Source organism: Bipolaris sorokiniana (genome assembly GCF_000338995.1).
Source record: "Bipolaris sorokiniana ND90Pr unplaced genomic scaffold COCSAscaffold_8, whole genome shotgun sequence".
In the NCBI taxonomy this organism is placed as follows: domain Eukaryota; kingdom Fungi; phylum Ascomycota; class Dothideomycetes; order Pleosporales; family Pleosporaceae; genus Bipolaris; species Bipolaris sorokiniana.
This window is the reverse complement of record NW_006911902.1, coordinates 572,774-584,039: the sequence shown is the minus strand read 5'-3', so window position 1 is coordinate 584,039 and position 11,266 is coordinate 572,774. Positions and strand designations below refer to the sequence as shown.

The following is an 11,266-nucleotide window of genomic DNA, read 5'->3' as shown; positions in this document are numbered from 1 at the left end:
GATTCAAAAAGGCCTACGCGAGAAGATGAAGTTATAGTACGTATTATTGGTCTACATTGCCATGATGAGAGGCTTTCTCCATTCTAGTATCGTCGCACTGTCTGGGCAGCGGAATCCAACGGGATATAATATAGTATACAAGGTTTGATACACAATATAAACAACACCCCTGTTCATCCCCTCCATAAGTCGCCCCCTCTACCACGAAACCCGCCTCCTCTGCCTCGTCCTCTGAACCCACCTCTACTACCTCTGTACCCTTCACTCCATGGGCCGCGATCTTCACCAACCTCTACGATGCGATCGTCATCGTCGAAGCTGTATTTGTATTTCATCTCTGTTTTGATGCCCCTTCCTTTTCTGACCTCGCCTGGCGCCCAGTCTCGGCTTGTCTCAGCATCCAATTCCTTCAGTCTAATATCAGAAATCTCGTCTGAGACAGGGAGGTAGAATAGTTGTGGTTTTGACTGTGTCGATTCGAAGAGTTCGTGGAGCGTCTTGAATGAGGCCTCGGTATCTTGACGAGCATCCTTTGTCGGTACTGAGGGCCGCTGATGGACGGATGGACGACGTGTATCTTCACTTCCACGAGGGCCTCTTGGTGCATTTGCGGGAGCGCTAGAACCGACTTCCTGGAATACTGCTGTGACTGAACCATCGCTAGATTCGGGATACACGACCTCGAAGCGTTTCGGGTTGGTAGACCGTCCACTGGCACGAGCTTCCTTTTCGGCAGCCACTGCATCCTCCTCTTCTTTGATCCAGCTCTCGACGCTTTCTTCAGGAACGAAGTCGACCCATAGTTCCTTCCTCTTCCCCTCTGGTGGCCATATCGAACCATGCAATGACGCTCGTACTCGGGACGCGGCAGTCTTAGTACTGAACAAGACAAGAGCGTGTGTTTTCATTGCATCCAAGAAAAGAGCTTTGACAATTGTGGAGTCGGGTGAGCTAGAAGGTGGAGAGGTGAGAGAAACTAAGTGTGCACGCAGTGGTTCCGGACGCAACGGGCGCATAAAGTTACGTATGTACAGAGCTGATGTTACTGGGTGGAGTGCGGGCACCGTCGGTCGATCGTCGGTCAAGGCTTCCTGTGGTGTTTTGTTATCACTAGACTTTATCAAGTCTTTGTATCGAGCTGCCTTTTCTTTTCTTTCGGGCTTTGCATCGGCCTCAGTCACTAGGGAGTCTGTTTCTGGTGATACAGCGTGGTGGCTATTCGTTTGATCCTGTTTGGCATCTGTCACATGATCGTCTTCCTCCACTGGTCTTTGCTCCATCACTACGTCTCCATCTTCTTTGAGATGTACTTCAGGCGCAGGGTTTTCGCTTGGCCGATGCTTTTTGGCTCTGATATCTTGGGCCCTCATCTCCGGTGTCCCACTGCGCCTCTTCCGCTTCTTAGAGTCGGCCTCGAGTTCTTCGGTATTGAGTCTAGATGTCTCGTCTGGCGAATGCTCAGACCCAGTGGCAACATCCGGCTTCTCCACTGATTCTTGTTCATTGAGTGTAGCCGAAGTTGGCCTCTCGTCCATTGTAATGTCTTGCGAATCTCTGGGTGCCTCGGGGTTATGATGTACCAGTCGCAAGGCCTCAGCGGCTGGACCGGGGGCTTCCGGCAGTTCGTCTTTTGCAATCTTCTCTTTATTTCCATCCTCAACCTCCACATTCACAGGCTCAGTAACCGTCGGGCCCACCACGCTGTCTGGATCCGCAGGAGGCGCATTGAAGATCCCTGCCGGCTGTATTGAACCCGGCTCATCGGCTTCAGTGACAGCTTCTGCTGACTGCTCGATTACTTGAGTTCGGTCTGGTGGTGGCACGTCGCTGTCTATGTGTGATACTGTCTCTGGTAAGGAATCCGTTGTCGCTACGAGTACAGGTGTAGTGTCAGGTTCGAGTTCAGGCTGCGCTTCAGGCTCTATTTTTGGTTAGTCGCCAATTACATAAAGTCTTTGAGTATGTAATTACCTCCGGCTTTTGCGAGCGCGGGTCCAGGTACTTCTGGTTCGGGGGTGGCTTGCTTCGCGCTTGCTTCCTCCTCAACCTGTGGAGTTGGCTCAGTAGACGCATTGGAAGTTTCCAGAGCACCGTCTGCCTCCTCAAGTTTCTCGATAATTTGCGCCTTTCGCGTCAGGCCCGTACTCGGTATGCCTCGGTCTTTTAGTATCTGTCGCAGCTGCGCGACTGTTTGCTTATTGTAGTCCGCCATTGCCGGATCGGTCTGTTTAGCAGTGGTCAATGTGGTAGAGTAGTGATCGCATAGGCAACCAATATCTGATGTGAACCCAAATTTTTGGAAAAAATACAGGTGAAGGGAGAGGTTAAAGTTGCGACCAGGCTGGCTGCCAACGGCACAGTTGAGAGATTCGCGCGTGTCGCGTTAGTGTCTTGGCGTCCCGGGAGTGGCTCGTGCATAGCATGCATATGTGGAGAAGGCTTGCATTAGGACCCTGGCCATTGTCATTAAGACTCGTGGGGGTCAACATCCTAGATCCAGACTATCAGGACTTCTTGTGCAATATCAAACTGGGTTGAACTTTTGTAGGGCATACTCTAGTATGATAATGTATACTTGGAGGCTAGAATAAGGAACGACGTCACAAAAAAACACATCTCTAATTACTATAGCGTAGCCCAGATGCAATATCTTTGCTTAAAAAAGCGACCAGTAGAGTCCTGTTGCAGCAGTGTGAAGGTAGGCAGCTAACAAGGCTGACAGGTTATCAGACACATCATCTCACTGGCGCTCAAGGCCAGGTAATCCGCCAAGAGAGCTGAGTGGTACTATTGACTAATGTAGCTAGATGCAGATCACCATGGCACTTCGTGCTGGGCCGTTGTCTACAAAGGATTTCTCCTCAAGTTTACCATTGGTCAGCCTCGTCCGCTCTGAAGGATTGAGGCTTGCTCTTCAGCATTGATTAGGTTATTTCTGCAGTTTGCACCGGCTTATGCGCGTGCGGACGCACCACGTGAAAGCATTTATTGAAGCAGGTCATAGTAGTGGCTGTGTCTGGAAACAGATAACTCGTAATCGAACTCCGCGCTGCTAGTATATACACGATAAAAGTCGAAGGTCTTTATCTCTATATCTCTTCGCACATCTATTACTGCAATGATGGACATTTTACCTTTCAACAGTCTTTCTAATACCAAAAAGGAAATCCGAATCCTTGAACTTAGTGCACAACTTCCTCTAGATGGCCGTTTAATCAGAGCTTTGTTACACAATATGCACATCAACTATGTAGCGCTGTCATACACTTAGGGTGACCCTATCGCATACAGCGCGACGAATTGTTACGATAAAAATCAATCTGTTTGCATCAACAGAATGCAGCTGAGTATAGCCGGGAATCTGGCTGCCGCGTTGCACTATTTGCGGAAATGAGAAGTAAGCAAGGTATGGATAGTTGCCCTGTGAATTGATCGAGGCAATATAAAGGAGCGAGGCAATCAGGTCAAGCTGATGGGCAGTGTGTACCGAAAAGCAACACGTGTCTTGGTATGGCTGGGCCCCACGACAAGTGACAGCGACCTTGCGATGAGATTTCTTGCACTCTTAGCCTGCTGTACCACAATGGCAGATCCGAAGCGGTCATTTCTAGCCCACGCTGAAATGAGATACTACGACTCATGGATGGCATTAAAGCATTTGCTGGAGCACACCTGGTGGAAAAGAGCATGGGTAATCCAGGAAGTCACATTAGCAAAGGAGGTGGAATTCGCATGCGGAAATGAGACAATTTCAGAATCTGAGTTCACGAATATCGAACGACTGATCACCAAATACTGGGCCTTTGTCTTCCCGACCGACCTCAATAAGAGAGTTGGACTGACAGGGCGCATGCTGGATCCTTTTCGGTTCCTCTCGCGTATGCGCATCTTCATGCAGACAGGTAAGAAGCTCGAAGTACTTCTTCTATTGTGGTTAACTAAGCAAACCCTTGCCTCCGACTCTCGTGATATTTTGTTCGCAAAATATGGCCTATTAGGAGACAAAGCCACTACGCTTTGTTCTCCGACTTACACTGCACCCTTCGATGGCATTTTTCGGAGGTTCCTAGAAGCATATGTTGAGAAAGAGAAAGATCTATCGATCGTCTGCAATACTGGCTTATCTTTTAATGGTCACACAACTAAATTGCCATTGTGGCTGCCAGACTGGGGTACCTCGAATCCGGCATATCCTCTGCAGTGTTCTTGGGATGGCGGCTGGCCTGTCTATAATACGTCTGGGAACACGGCGCTTGATGTGAGATTCTCAGGAGATGGAAGCATTCTCTATGCAAAAGGCATCATGATCGATACCATCGACGGTGTACAGTTTGATCTATAGTGCCGTGAGAGCTTCGAATGTGGCAAGGGGTGCCAATCACAGTTGGAAACCTGTGCTTACGGAGAAGGAGAAAAGCTCTTTGAAGCCCTTTACCGCACAGTTGTCGCGGATACATACCGTCAGGAAGCACCTTTTATCCCTGGAAAGGCCTCTGAGGAATTCAGCTACCTCTTTGCGAGGAAATGCAGGGAATGCGATGAAGATCTCGCCGTCCTAAACGAGCCGCAAGGTTACATGCCAACCAAAGCTCGTTCCAACGCTTCGAACATTCAGATGCGATGGCATGATATGAGAAATCTTCGGTCGAGTAAGACATCTCTTACTGAGGTTGTCGGTAAGGCCTTGTTGGAGTTTCCCGGATCCGAGTCCGAAACTATGAGTGTTGATGATGAACCTATCGCGAATCATCCTTTGTGAGCATCCTTTGAGCATAGTCTTGGACAAGCTATGACTCACAGAAGGATCTTTACAACTCGCAACGGATATCATGGTCTGGGTCCTCGTATGCTGATGCCGGGAGATGGTATATGTGTGATGCTGGGCTGCGTCACGCCATTGATCGCCAGAGCAAGCTCAAACAAGGATCATTACATACTTTTGGGCGAGACTTATATCCATGGTGTAATGAGTGGGGAGGCGATTGAACGGTATCAAGTGGGGAGGATAGAGGTCGAAAGTTGGATTGGGCTTTGCTAACTATCAGACCGTGACCCTTGTCGACAAGGATTTCTTTAGCTAGTCTTCTACTTTCCAAACCGTCCATATTTGCAGCAGAGATACAAATCAATAGACGCTGTAAGTACATGCTGTAGCAAGCACAGCCAGGCACTTGATCCTTGACGAGTTGCAGCCTTGCAGTTGCAAAAAGTGTTGAGGGCAGGCTGTGTATGTACATAGTAGTAAGCCTTGCATAACCGACCTGGCTTTATCTTTGGCCCGCCTATCTACTTCCCTTTCTTACATCTTCATTCGCATAGCTTGCCTTGATGATTAGCAGCAAACTTCATAGCATATAATCCTTGGCCAAAACAATCCATAAGAGGAAAATAATACCATCACTAAGGAAAACACCATGAACAAGCGTCGCGAACCAATCTCCTCAACATGGGTGTCCCTCGTTGGCTCAGCCGCATGTCTATGTGCCACCGCATATCTAGCTCGATCGCTCGTAGCCACCAAAGAGCGGTACGGTCTGAACCTGACTCCCAATATGATTCAGGGATTTTGTTCCCATAATCAGCTGCTCATCTCTCGCCTACCTGCCCATGCCGCGACAGAAAGCTCATACAGCAGGCTACTGCACCTTTTTCACGAACCTCACGCCTCAGTATACGTATGTAATGGGCTGCTCAAGCGTGAGAAGGCATCATGGGAAACTGTACTAGACACCGTACAACTACTGTCGATTGGAGGGAAACGAGGAACAAGCATTCCCGGCGTACCAATCAGCAGAACAACACTTATAAACCTTCTCCTCCTAACCAATGTACGCATCATCCAAGAGTTCTCTTCTTCCGCTGGATACCGAGCCGCATTAGGAAGCTGGTGCGGCCAATGGTACATCCAATGGGAAATGGGACAGCAGCACGCTCTTGGCAGCTTGCGGGCACATGATTCGCATTCGCCAGCAACAGATGTGTATGCACCTGTTTTGTCTGCGAGAGTTGATGCATGCGTCAGGATGATGGCAGGCGTGGTCCAGCATTCCAGTGGAGGCCCAAGCAAATTCGCAATGGCGTTCCCAGGCAGAGTGCCTGCTGGTGAATATTCCCTCGAGTACCAAGAGAAGGGGTTCGCATTGTCGCATGGCGCACGCCATATCTACAATATGAATGGCGGAAAAGTATACGAGACAGATTTTCTCCTGCCACGAAAAAAGGAACAAAGTGGGTTTGCTATTTCACGTACTGGACAGAAAGAAGCGGAAACAATCTTTGATCTGCCGTCGAGCAAGCAGGAAATGCATCCTATGCGCATGTACGTCGCGCCGAACGAACAAGCGATCCTAGCACAACGCCTAGATCATATTTCCTGAGCTTACCTCTCATGGTCTATCCACCGCGGCATGCGAGACATACTGCTCGCTTTTTCCCGGAAAACAATGCAAAAATGGTGTCAACGGTTAGCTGGGCGACTACGTGATGCGGCGCCCCATTAAACGAGAGGTGCTTGTCAAATAAGGCTGGGAGTCTTCCTTTGTAGATGAGTACATAGGCACCATGACCTCTTCAGCTATTCTCGCCGAGCGCGGTAATTCAGGAGATGCTGTTCGCATAGTCACTGCACTGGCGGCCTTAGAATATGCAGGGGGGAACGAACCTGATCTATCAACTCTTGATGAGACGGCCTTCTGGAGACGCATTGTCAGTGAAAAAGTAACAGGAATTAAAGAAAACGAAGTAGATAATGGGTGGCTGAGCAGGGATGCTATCGCGGCGCTCGTGAAATGCTTTGTGTTGGAATGGAGTGTCGACTTTGATTATCAGTTTTATCATCGCTTGCCGACAGATCTCCTCTTCATTTAAGGTAAGTAGTGTGTTCGATCATAATACCGCCTAGCTTTATTACACACGTAGTCACTTTACCATGCTATCCTGTTCTCAATTTCTCAAAACGATCAAGGTCTGGATATGTTGGGGTATGAGTTCGAACTACCTGAATGACGCGAATATAGTCACTTCGCTACTATATCTGACTCTATGAGTGTCGAATTTCTATCTAGTATATAAAATGCGAGGCATCAAACCCAACTGGATACTCCCAGAATCCCGCCGAGTCAAGCTCGCCAAGCCATGTAAATCGCCTGACTCGAACCACAAAGAATTCAACACTCCATCCAAACCGTCAAGTTTGAACCTCCGTCACAACGCAAATGTAACCAATGTCCTTCATCCCGCGCCATGCCTTCCCGCCAATTCCCTCGTTGCCCCGGTCCTATTTCCTGGGCCACCACAAATCCGGGCTGCAAAAAATGAAATCCCTACTCGCTACCATCGATCTCGTCATTGAGTGCCGCGACTACCGCGTACCATTAACATCTCGCAATCCGCTCTTCGAGAGCGCCCTGGAGGGCAAAGAGCGAGTAATCGTGTACACCAAGCGCGATCTAGGCGGCGGCTCCCGCGACAATCGCAATGAACATGTGATTGCGCAATGGCACCATCCCACCCCAACCATGTTTGTGAGAAACGGCAAAGATGCAGAGGGCGAAGCTAGCGGTCGTAAGAGCGTAATGAAACTTCTCGATCTACTAAGAGAGCATGCGCAGAAGAGGTGGAAGTTGGTGGGTCATCGAGTCATGGTTGTCGGTATGCCCAATGTCGGCAAGTCCACACTTCTCAACGCTTTGCGCGCCCAAGGAATCGGAAAAGGCAAAGTCGCTGCTACGGGTGCGCAGCCCGGTGTTACTCGCAAGGTTAGCAGTAGCGGCGTCAAGATCATCCCAAGCGAGGACGACGTCGAGTCCACAGATGTTGGTGCAAGAAGAAAATTGCAAGGTGTGGGCGGAGGCGTCTACCTTCTCGATACCCCAGGAGTCTTTATCCCGTATGTGCCAGATGCGGAAGCAATGATGAAACTGGCGCTGTGCGGCTCTGTAAAAGATACCATTATCCCGCCCGTCATGCTTGCGGATTACCTACTCTACCACCTCAATCTCCAGTCGCCTACGCTCTACTCTGAGTACGCGCCCCCCACCAACGAAGTCATCGAGTTGCTCTCCGAGATTGCCAAAAAGACGGGTAGGCTGGGGAAAGGCGGGACGATAGATACGGAAGCGACGTCGTTGTGGCTGATTCAGAAGTGGAGGAGCGGCAACATGGGTCGGTTCTTGCTTGATGACGTCGAAGAGAAGAGTTTGGAGAAAGCAAAGCTTGATGAGGAAGGTGCGGTGCCGAGTTTCAATCAAGCAAGAAAGGCAGAGCGAGAGAGAAGACGGGAAAGGAATAGAGCACGAGGAGAGAAATAATCATAATATGCAGCCAAAGCTGTAATTAAAAAATGAGAGTCTACTTCACATATAAAATATGAATACTATCATTACTGATAAAAGAATACTCCACAACATATGAAATCCATCACGTCTTCAAGATTGTCTCTGCTCCACTCTCCCTTCTCCCTTCACTCTCCCTTTCCCTCTTCCCCCCCCCCTCAACTCCTCGCAGAATCCCATCCCTATCCTCACAATCGCTTCGTATCATCCTCATTCGGCAGAATAACCACCGTCTTGTACTTCTGCTCCATCACAGTCCCAGGCGCAGGCGTCGATTCAGGCTCCGCAGACACAAGCAACGTCTTCGTCGCCATAACCGTCGACGTCGGTATCGTAAACTTCAGAATGCTCAGCGACGGCGTACTCGACGTCTTGGTCGAAGACGCAGACTGCACAACCGTAACACTAGACATGACCACAACCGACACCTTTGTCGCAACAACAGCGGTAGGAAGGGCGCTGCTACTACTGCTGCTGGTAGAAGACGACGACGACGACGACGAGACAGTCGCCGGCACGGGAAGCGGATAGTCCAGGTCCCTAACATCCACGAGACTCACCGTACGCACAGGCTCCGTAGTCGTAGCCGTGCGAATATAAATCGCGATATTCTGCGCCTCTGGCGACTTCTCGCACTTGCGGAGTTTGGCCCTGGGCTTTTTGATGCGGATTTCCTGGTGGAGCTTCTTACCGCGGCCTTCCCACACTGCCTTCCCGCAGAGCGTCATGCCCGGGTACCACGGGTTATGTAGGTAGACGGGGCGGTGCCAGGAGCGCTTGGCCAGAGGTCTCGCGTCGCCTGGGATGACGGTCACGACGGGCTGGATGGAGATGGTTTTGGTGTAGACGGGGGCGAGGGGCCGCTCGCCGCAGTCGGTGGGGTTGTCTGAGCCGGATTGGCATTCGAACCATTCGAGTGCCTTTTCGGATCTCGAGAAGCATTCGTAGCAGAGGATACTGCCGGTCCAGGGGTGTAGCATCCAGACGCCGCGGCGGGGGCCTTGCCACCAGTGCAGGCGCTTGCTGAGGGTGGTGGAGTTGCCGGTTGGTAGGCTGGAGTCGGAGTCGTCCGAGTCGGAGTCTGAATCGTCATCGGAATAGTCTACTTCAGTGCTGTTGGAAACAACAGTCTTGTTGGTGACTCGCTCGACCACTGCTCGCTCTTCCACGGCTGGCTCGATTATGACCGTCTTGAATGCGGCTGGCTCGACCACGACTGTCTCGACCACGACTGTCTTATATGCGACTTCTACATCTTGCTCAGCTGTCTGGTTAACAGCAGACTGGGTCTCATTCCATGAAGTCTCCTTGTTCGACCCAGGTGTAGACCTGAAGTTGAGCTTTCCATCTCCAATTGCTGGTCCATAGTGCCGAACTGTCAAGTTGCCCTCGGTGGTCTTGGGCTTCGAGTTGTTGAAGTTGGGCTGCCCGTTGATGAATGCCGGTCCGTGGTGGCGAGTGGTCATATTCCCGTTGTCGATCTTTCTAGTCGAGTTGAGCTTGGGCTGTTTGTTGGGAAAATGAGGCCCGTAGTAGAGAGTGGTTAAATTTCCACGTTTGACCTCTCGAGTCGAGTTGGATTTAGACTTCAGGTTGAACTCAGGCTTTGGAAGAACAACTGAAGATTCATGGTGCCCGGTAGTCAAATTGTCACCAGGCCTGCCCGTCTCATTCAATCCCGCCGTCTGGTTAACGAAGCCCGGGGTATGCCATTTTGGCTCCCTCTTACTGACATACGGGATAGTGTCGTTCGTATAATGCGTCCAATTGCCAGCTCCCGGAGGCAGATTTCGCTTCGGCGGCGCACCACGAATGCACATGTATGAGATGGACATGATTGGGGCATTGGCGTCTCTGGACGGGATGCACGAAGCAATGACATCGCCGGGATCCACAAGAGTGTCGAGATAACGTTCCAAGCAGCCATATTGCGTGTATGCGTAGAAGTAGCAGCCCGTTGCTCCGGCATTGAGTTCCTTAGTCCAGTCGCCCTTGTGCTTTTCCATGATCTTGATGCTCGACGCGCCGAACGAGATCGGCGTGCACTTGTCACGCTTGAAGTCAATATTGCCATAGATGGGTGGCCCGTTGCAGTCGGCCGAGGAGAAGGCATAGAGGCGGAGGTCTTCATGCTTGGCTTGGGCGAGGGCTATGAAGAGTGCGAAGATGGCACTCAGCAAGCGGAACATGCTCGGTGGCTGCTGCTTCGTGTCAGTTTGTAATTACGTCATGTATGAAGACAAAAAGATGATAAAACTATAGTTTTTCCCAAACAGAGTTCTTAGAAGTAAAGAATTAGTTACCTTGACGTTTATGTACGTATTCTGTCAATGGGTTAGCGCGACTGTCTTGCAGTGATTGAAGGAGAAAGAGAGAATGAGTATCACGAACACGATACTCAGATCTCAAGGAAATTCTCACCCACCAAGCCTTTAATATTCTCAGGAATGAGCCCCTGTATGTTCAAGTTGTTTGTAGAAGAAGAAGAAGAAGAAGCAAGACATAGGCGGATCGAAGGAGAGATTTATATGGAAGGCAGTTGCATCTCTTCCTCTTGCAAGCCCTTTCGCCAAGAAACAGGATTCAAACTTTCTCGCAATCCACATGCCCGATTCAACTACTGGTGATGCAATTTCCCTGTACAAGTTGTTGGTACAAAGGGTCTTACAGGGTACTCCACCAACGGGGCGTTGCGATGGAGACACTGAGCACGGGCGGTACCAGTACACACATATGGTAGCGAACAATTTGAAGCCGGAAAAACTCGTTTATTGACAAATCTTATGAATTTCTATTGTTTCGGTAATACATACGTTCTCTGATTGAAAATGAGAGGTGTCTGTGCCGACTTGTGAAGTACGGTTGCATCGTCGGATGGCATCACGAGACGAATAAGTTGACGGGGCCATGTCTCTGGCGTAACAATACAGACG

General features: G+C 50.1%; 5 protein-coding genes across 5 annotated transcripts; 3 read left to right on the top strand and 2 right to left on the bottom strand.

The window, feature by feature from the left end:
• Window positions 1–15: 15 nt before the first annotated feature.
• COCSADRAFT_200131 (uncharacterized protein) lies at window positions 16–2,315 on the bottom strand. Its single transcript, XM_007702468.1, has 2 exons — window positions 1,972–2,315; window positions 16–1,921 (listed from the first exon to the last, which is right to left on the bottom strand). The coding sequence occupies exons 1-2, from the start codon at window positions 2,210–2,212 to the stop codon at window positions 174–176; spliced, it is 1,989 nt and encodes a 662-aa protein (XP_007700658.1). The 5' UTR covers window positions 2,213–2,315; the 3' UTR covers window positions 16–173.
• A 1,112-nt stretch (window positions 2,316–3,427) lies between these two features.
• On the top strand, window positions 3,428–3,715 carry COCSADRAFT_48218 (uncharacterized protein; the record flags this gene model as incomplete). Its single annotated transcript, XM_007702306.1, has 1 exon — window positions 3,428–3,715. A coding segment is annotated over one exon (288 nt), but the record flags the coding sequence as incomplete, so codon positions are not given.
• Window positions 3,716–5,738: 2,023 nt separating this feature from the next.
• COCSADRAFT_358081 (uncharacterized protein) lies at window positions 5,739–6,855 on the top strand (the record flags this gene model as incomplete). The annotated part of the gene is made up of 1 exon (XM_007702467.1): window positions 5,739–6,855. A coding segment is annotated over one exon (639 nt), but the record flags the coding sequence as incomplete, so codon positions are not given.
• Window positions 6,856–7,216: 361 nt separating this feature from the next.
• Window positions 7,217–8,360, top strand: COCSADRAFT_37354 (uncharacterized protein). Its single transcript, XM_007702208.1, has one exon. It carries the CDS (start codon window positions 7,224–7,226, stop codon window positions 8,307–8,309), a length of 1,086 nt encoding a protein of 361 aa, XP_007700398.1. The 5' UTR covers window positions 7,217–7,223; the 3' UTR covers window positions 8,310–8,360.
• Window positions 8,361–10,294: 1,934 nt separating this feature from the next.
• On the bottom strand, window positions 10,295–10,525 carry COCSADRAFT_70743 (uncharacterized protein; the record flags this gene model as incomplete). Its single annotated transcript, XM_007702466.1, has 1 exon — window positions 10,295–10,525. A coding segment is annotated over one exon (231 nt), but the record flags the coding sequence as incomplete, so codon positions are not given.
• Between the last annotated feature and the right edge of the window lie 741 nt (window positions 10,526–11,266).

Coding starts and splice junctions, on each gene's coding strand:
- COCSADRAFT_200131 (XM_007702468.1), bottom strand. CDS start 2,212: ATGGCGGACTACAATAAGCAAACAGTCGCGCAGCTGCGACAGATACTA. Junction 1,922..1,971: donor CGCGCTCGCAAAAGCCGGAG/GTAATTACATAC, acceptor AACCAAAAATAG/AGCCTGAAGCGCAGCCTGAA.
- COCSADRAFT_37354 (XM_007702208.1), top strand. CDS start 7,224: ATGTCCTTCATCCCGCGCCATGCCTTCCCGCCAATTCCCTCGTTGCCC.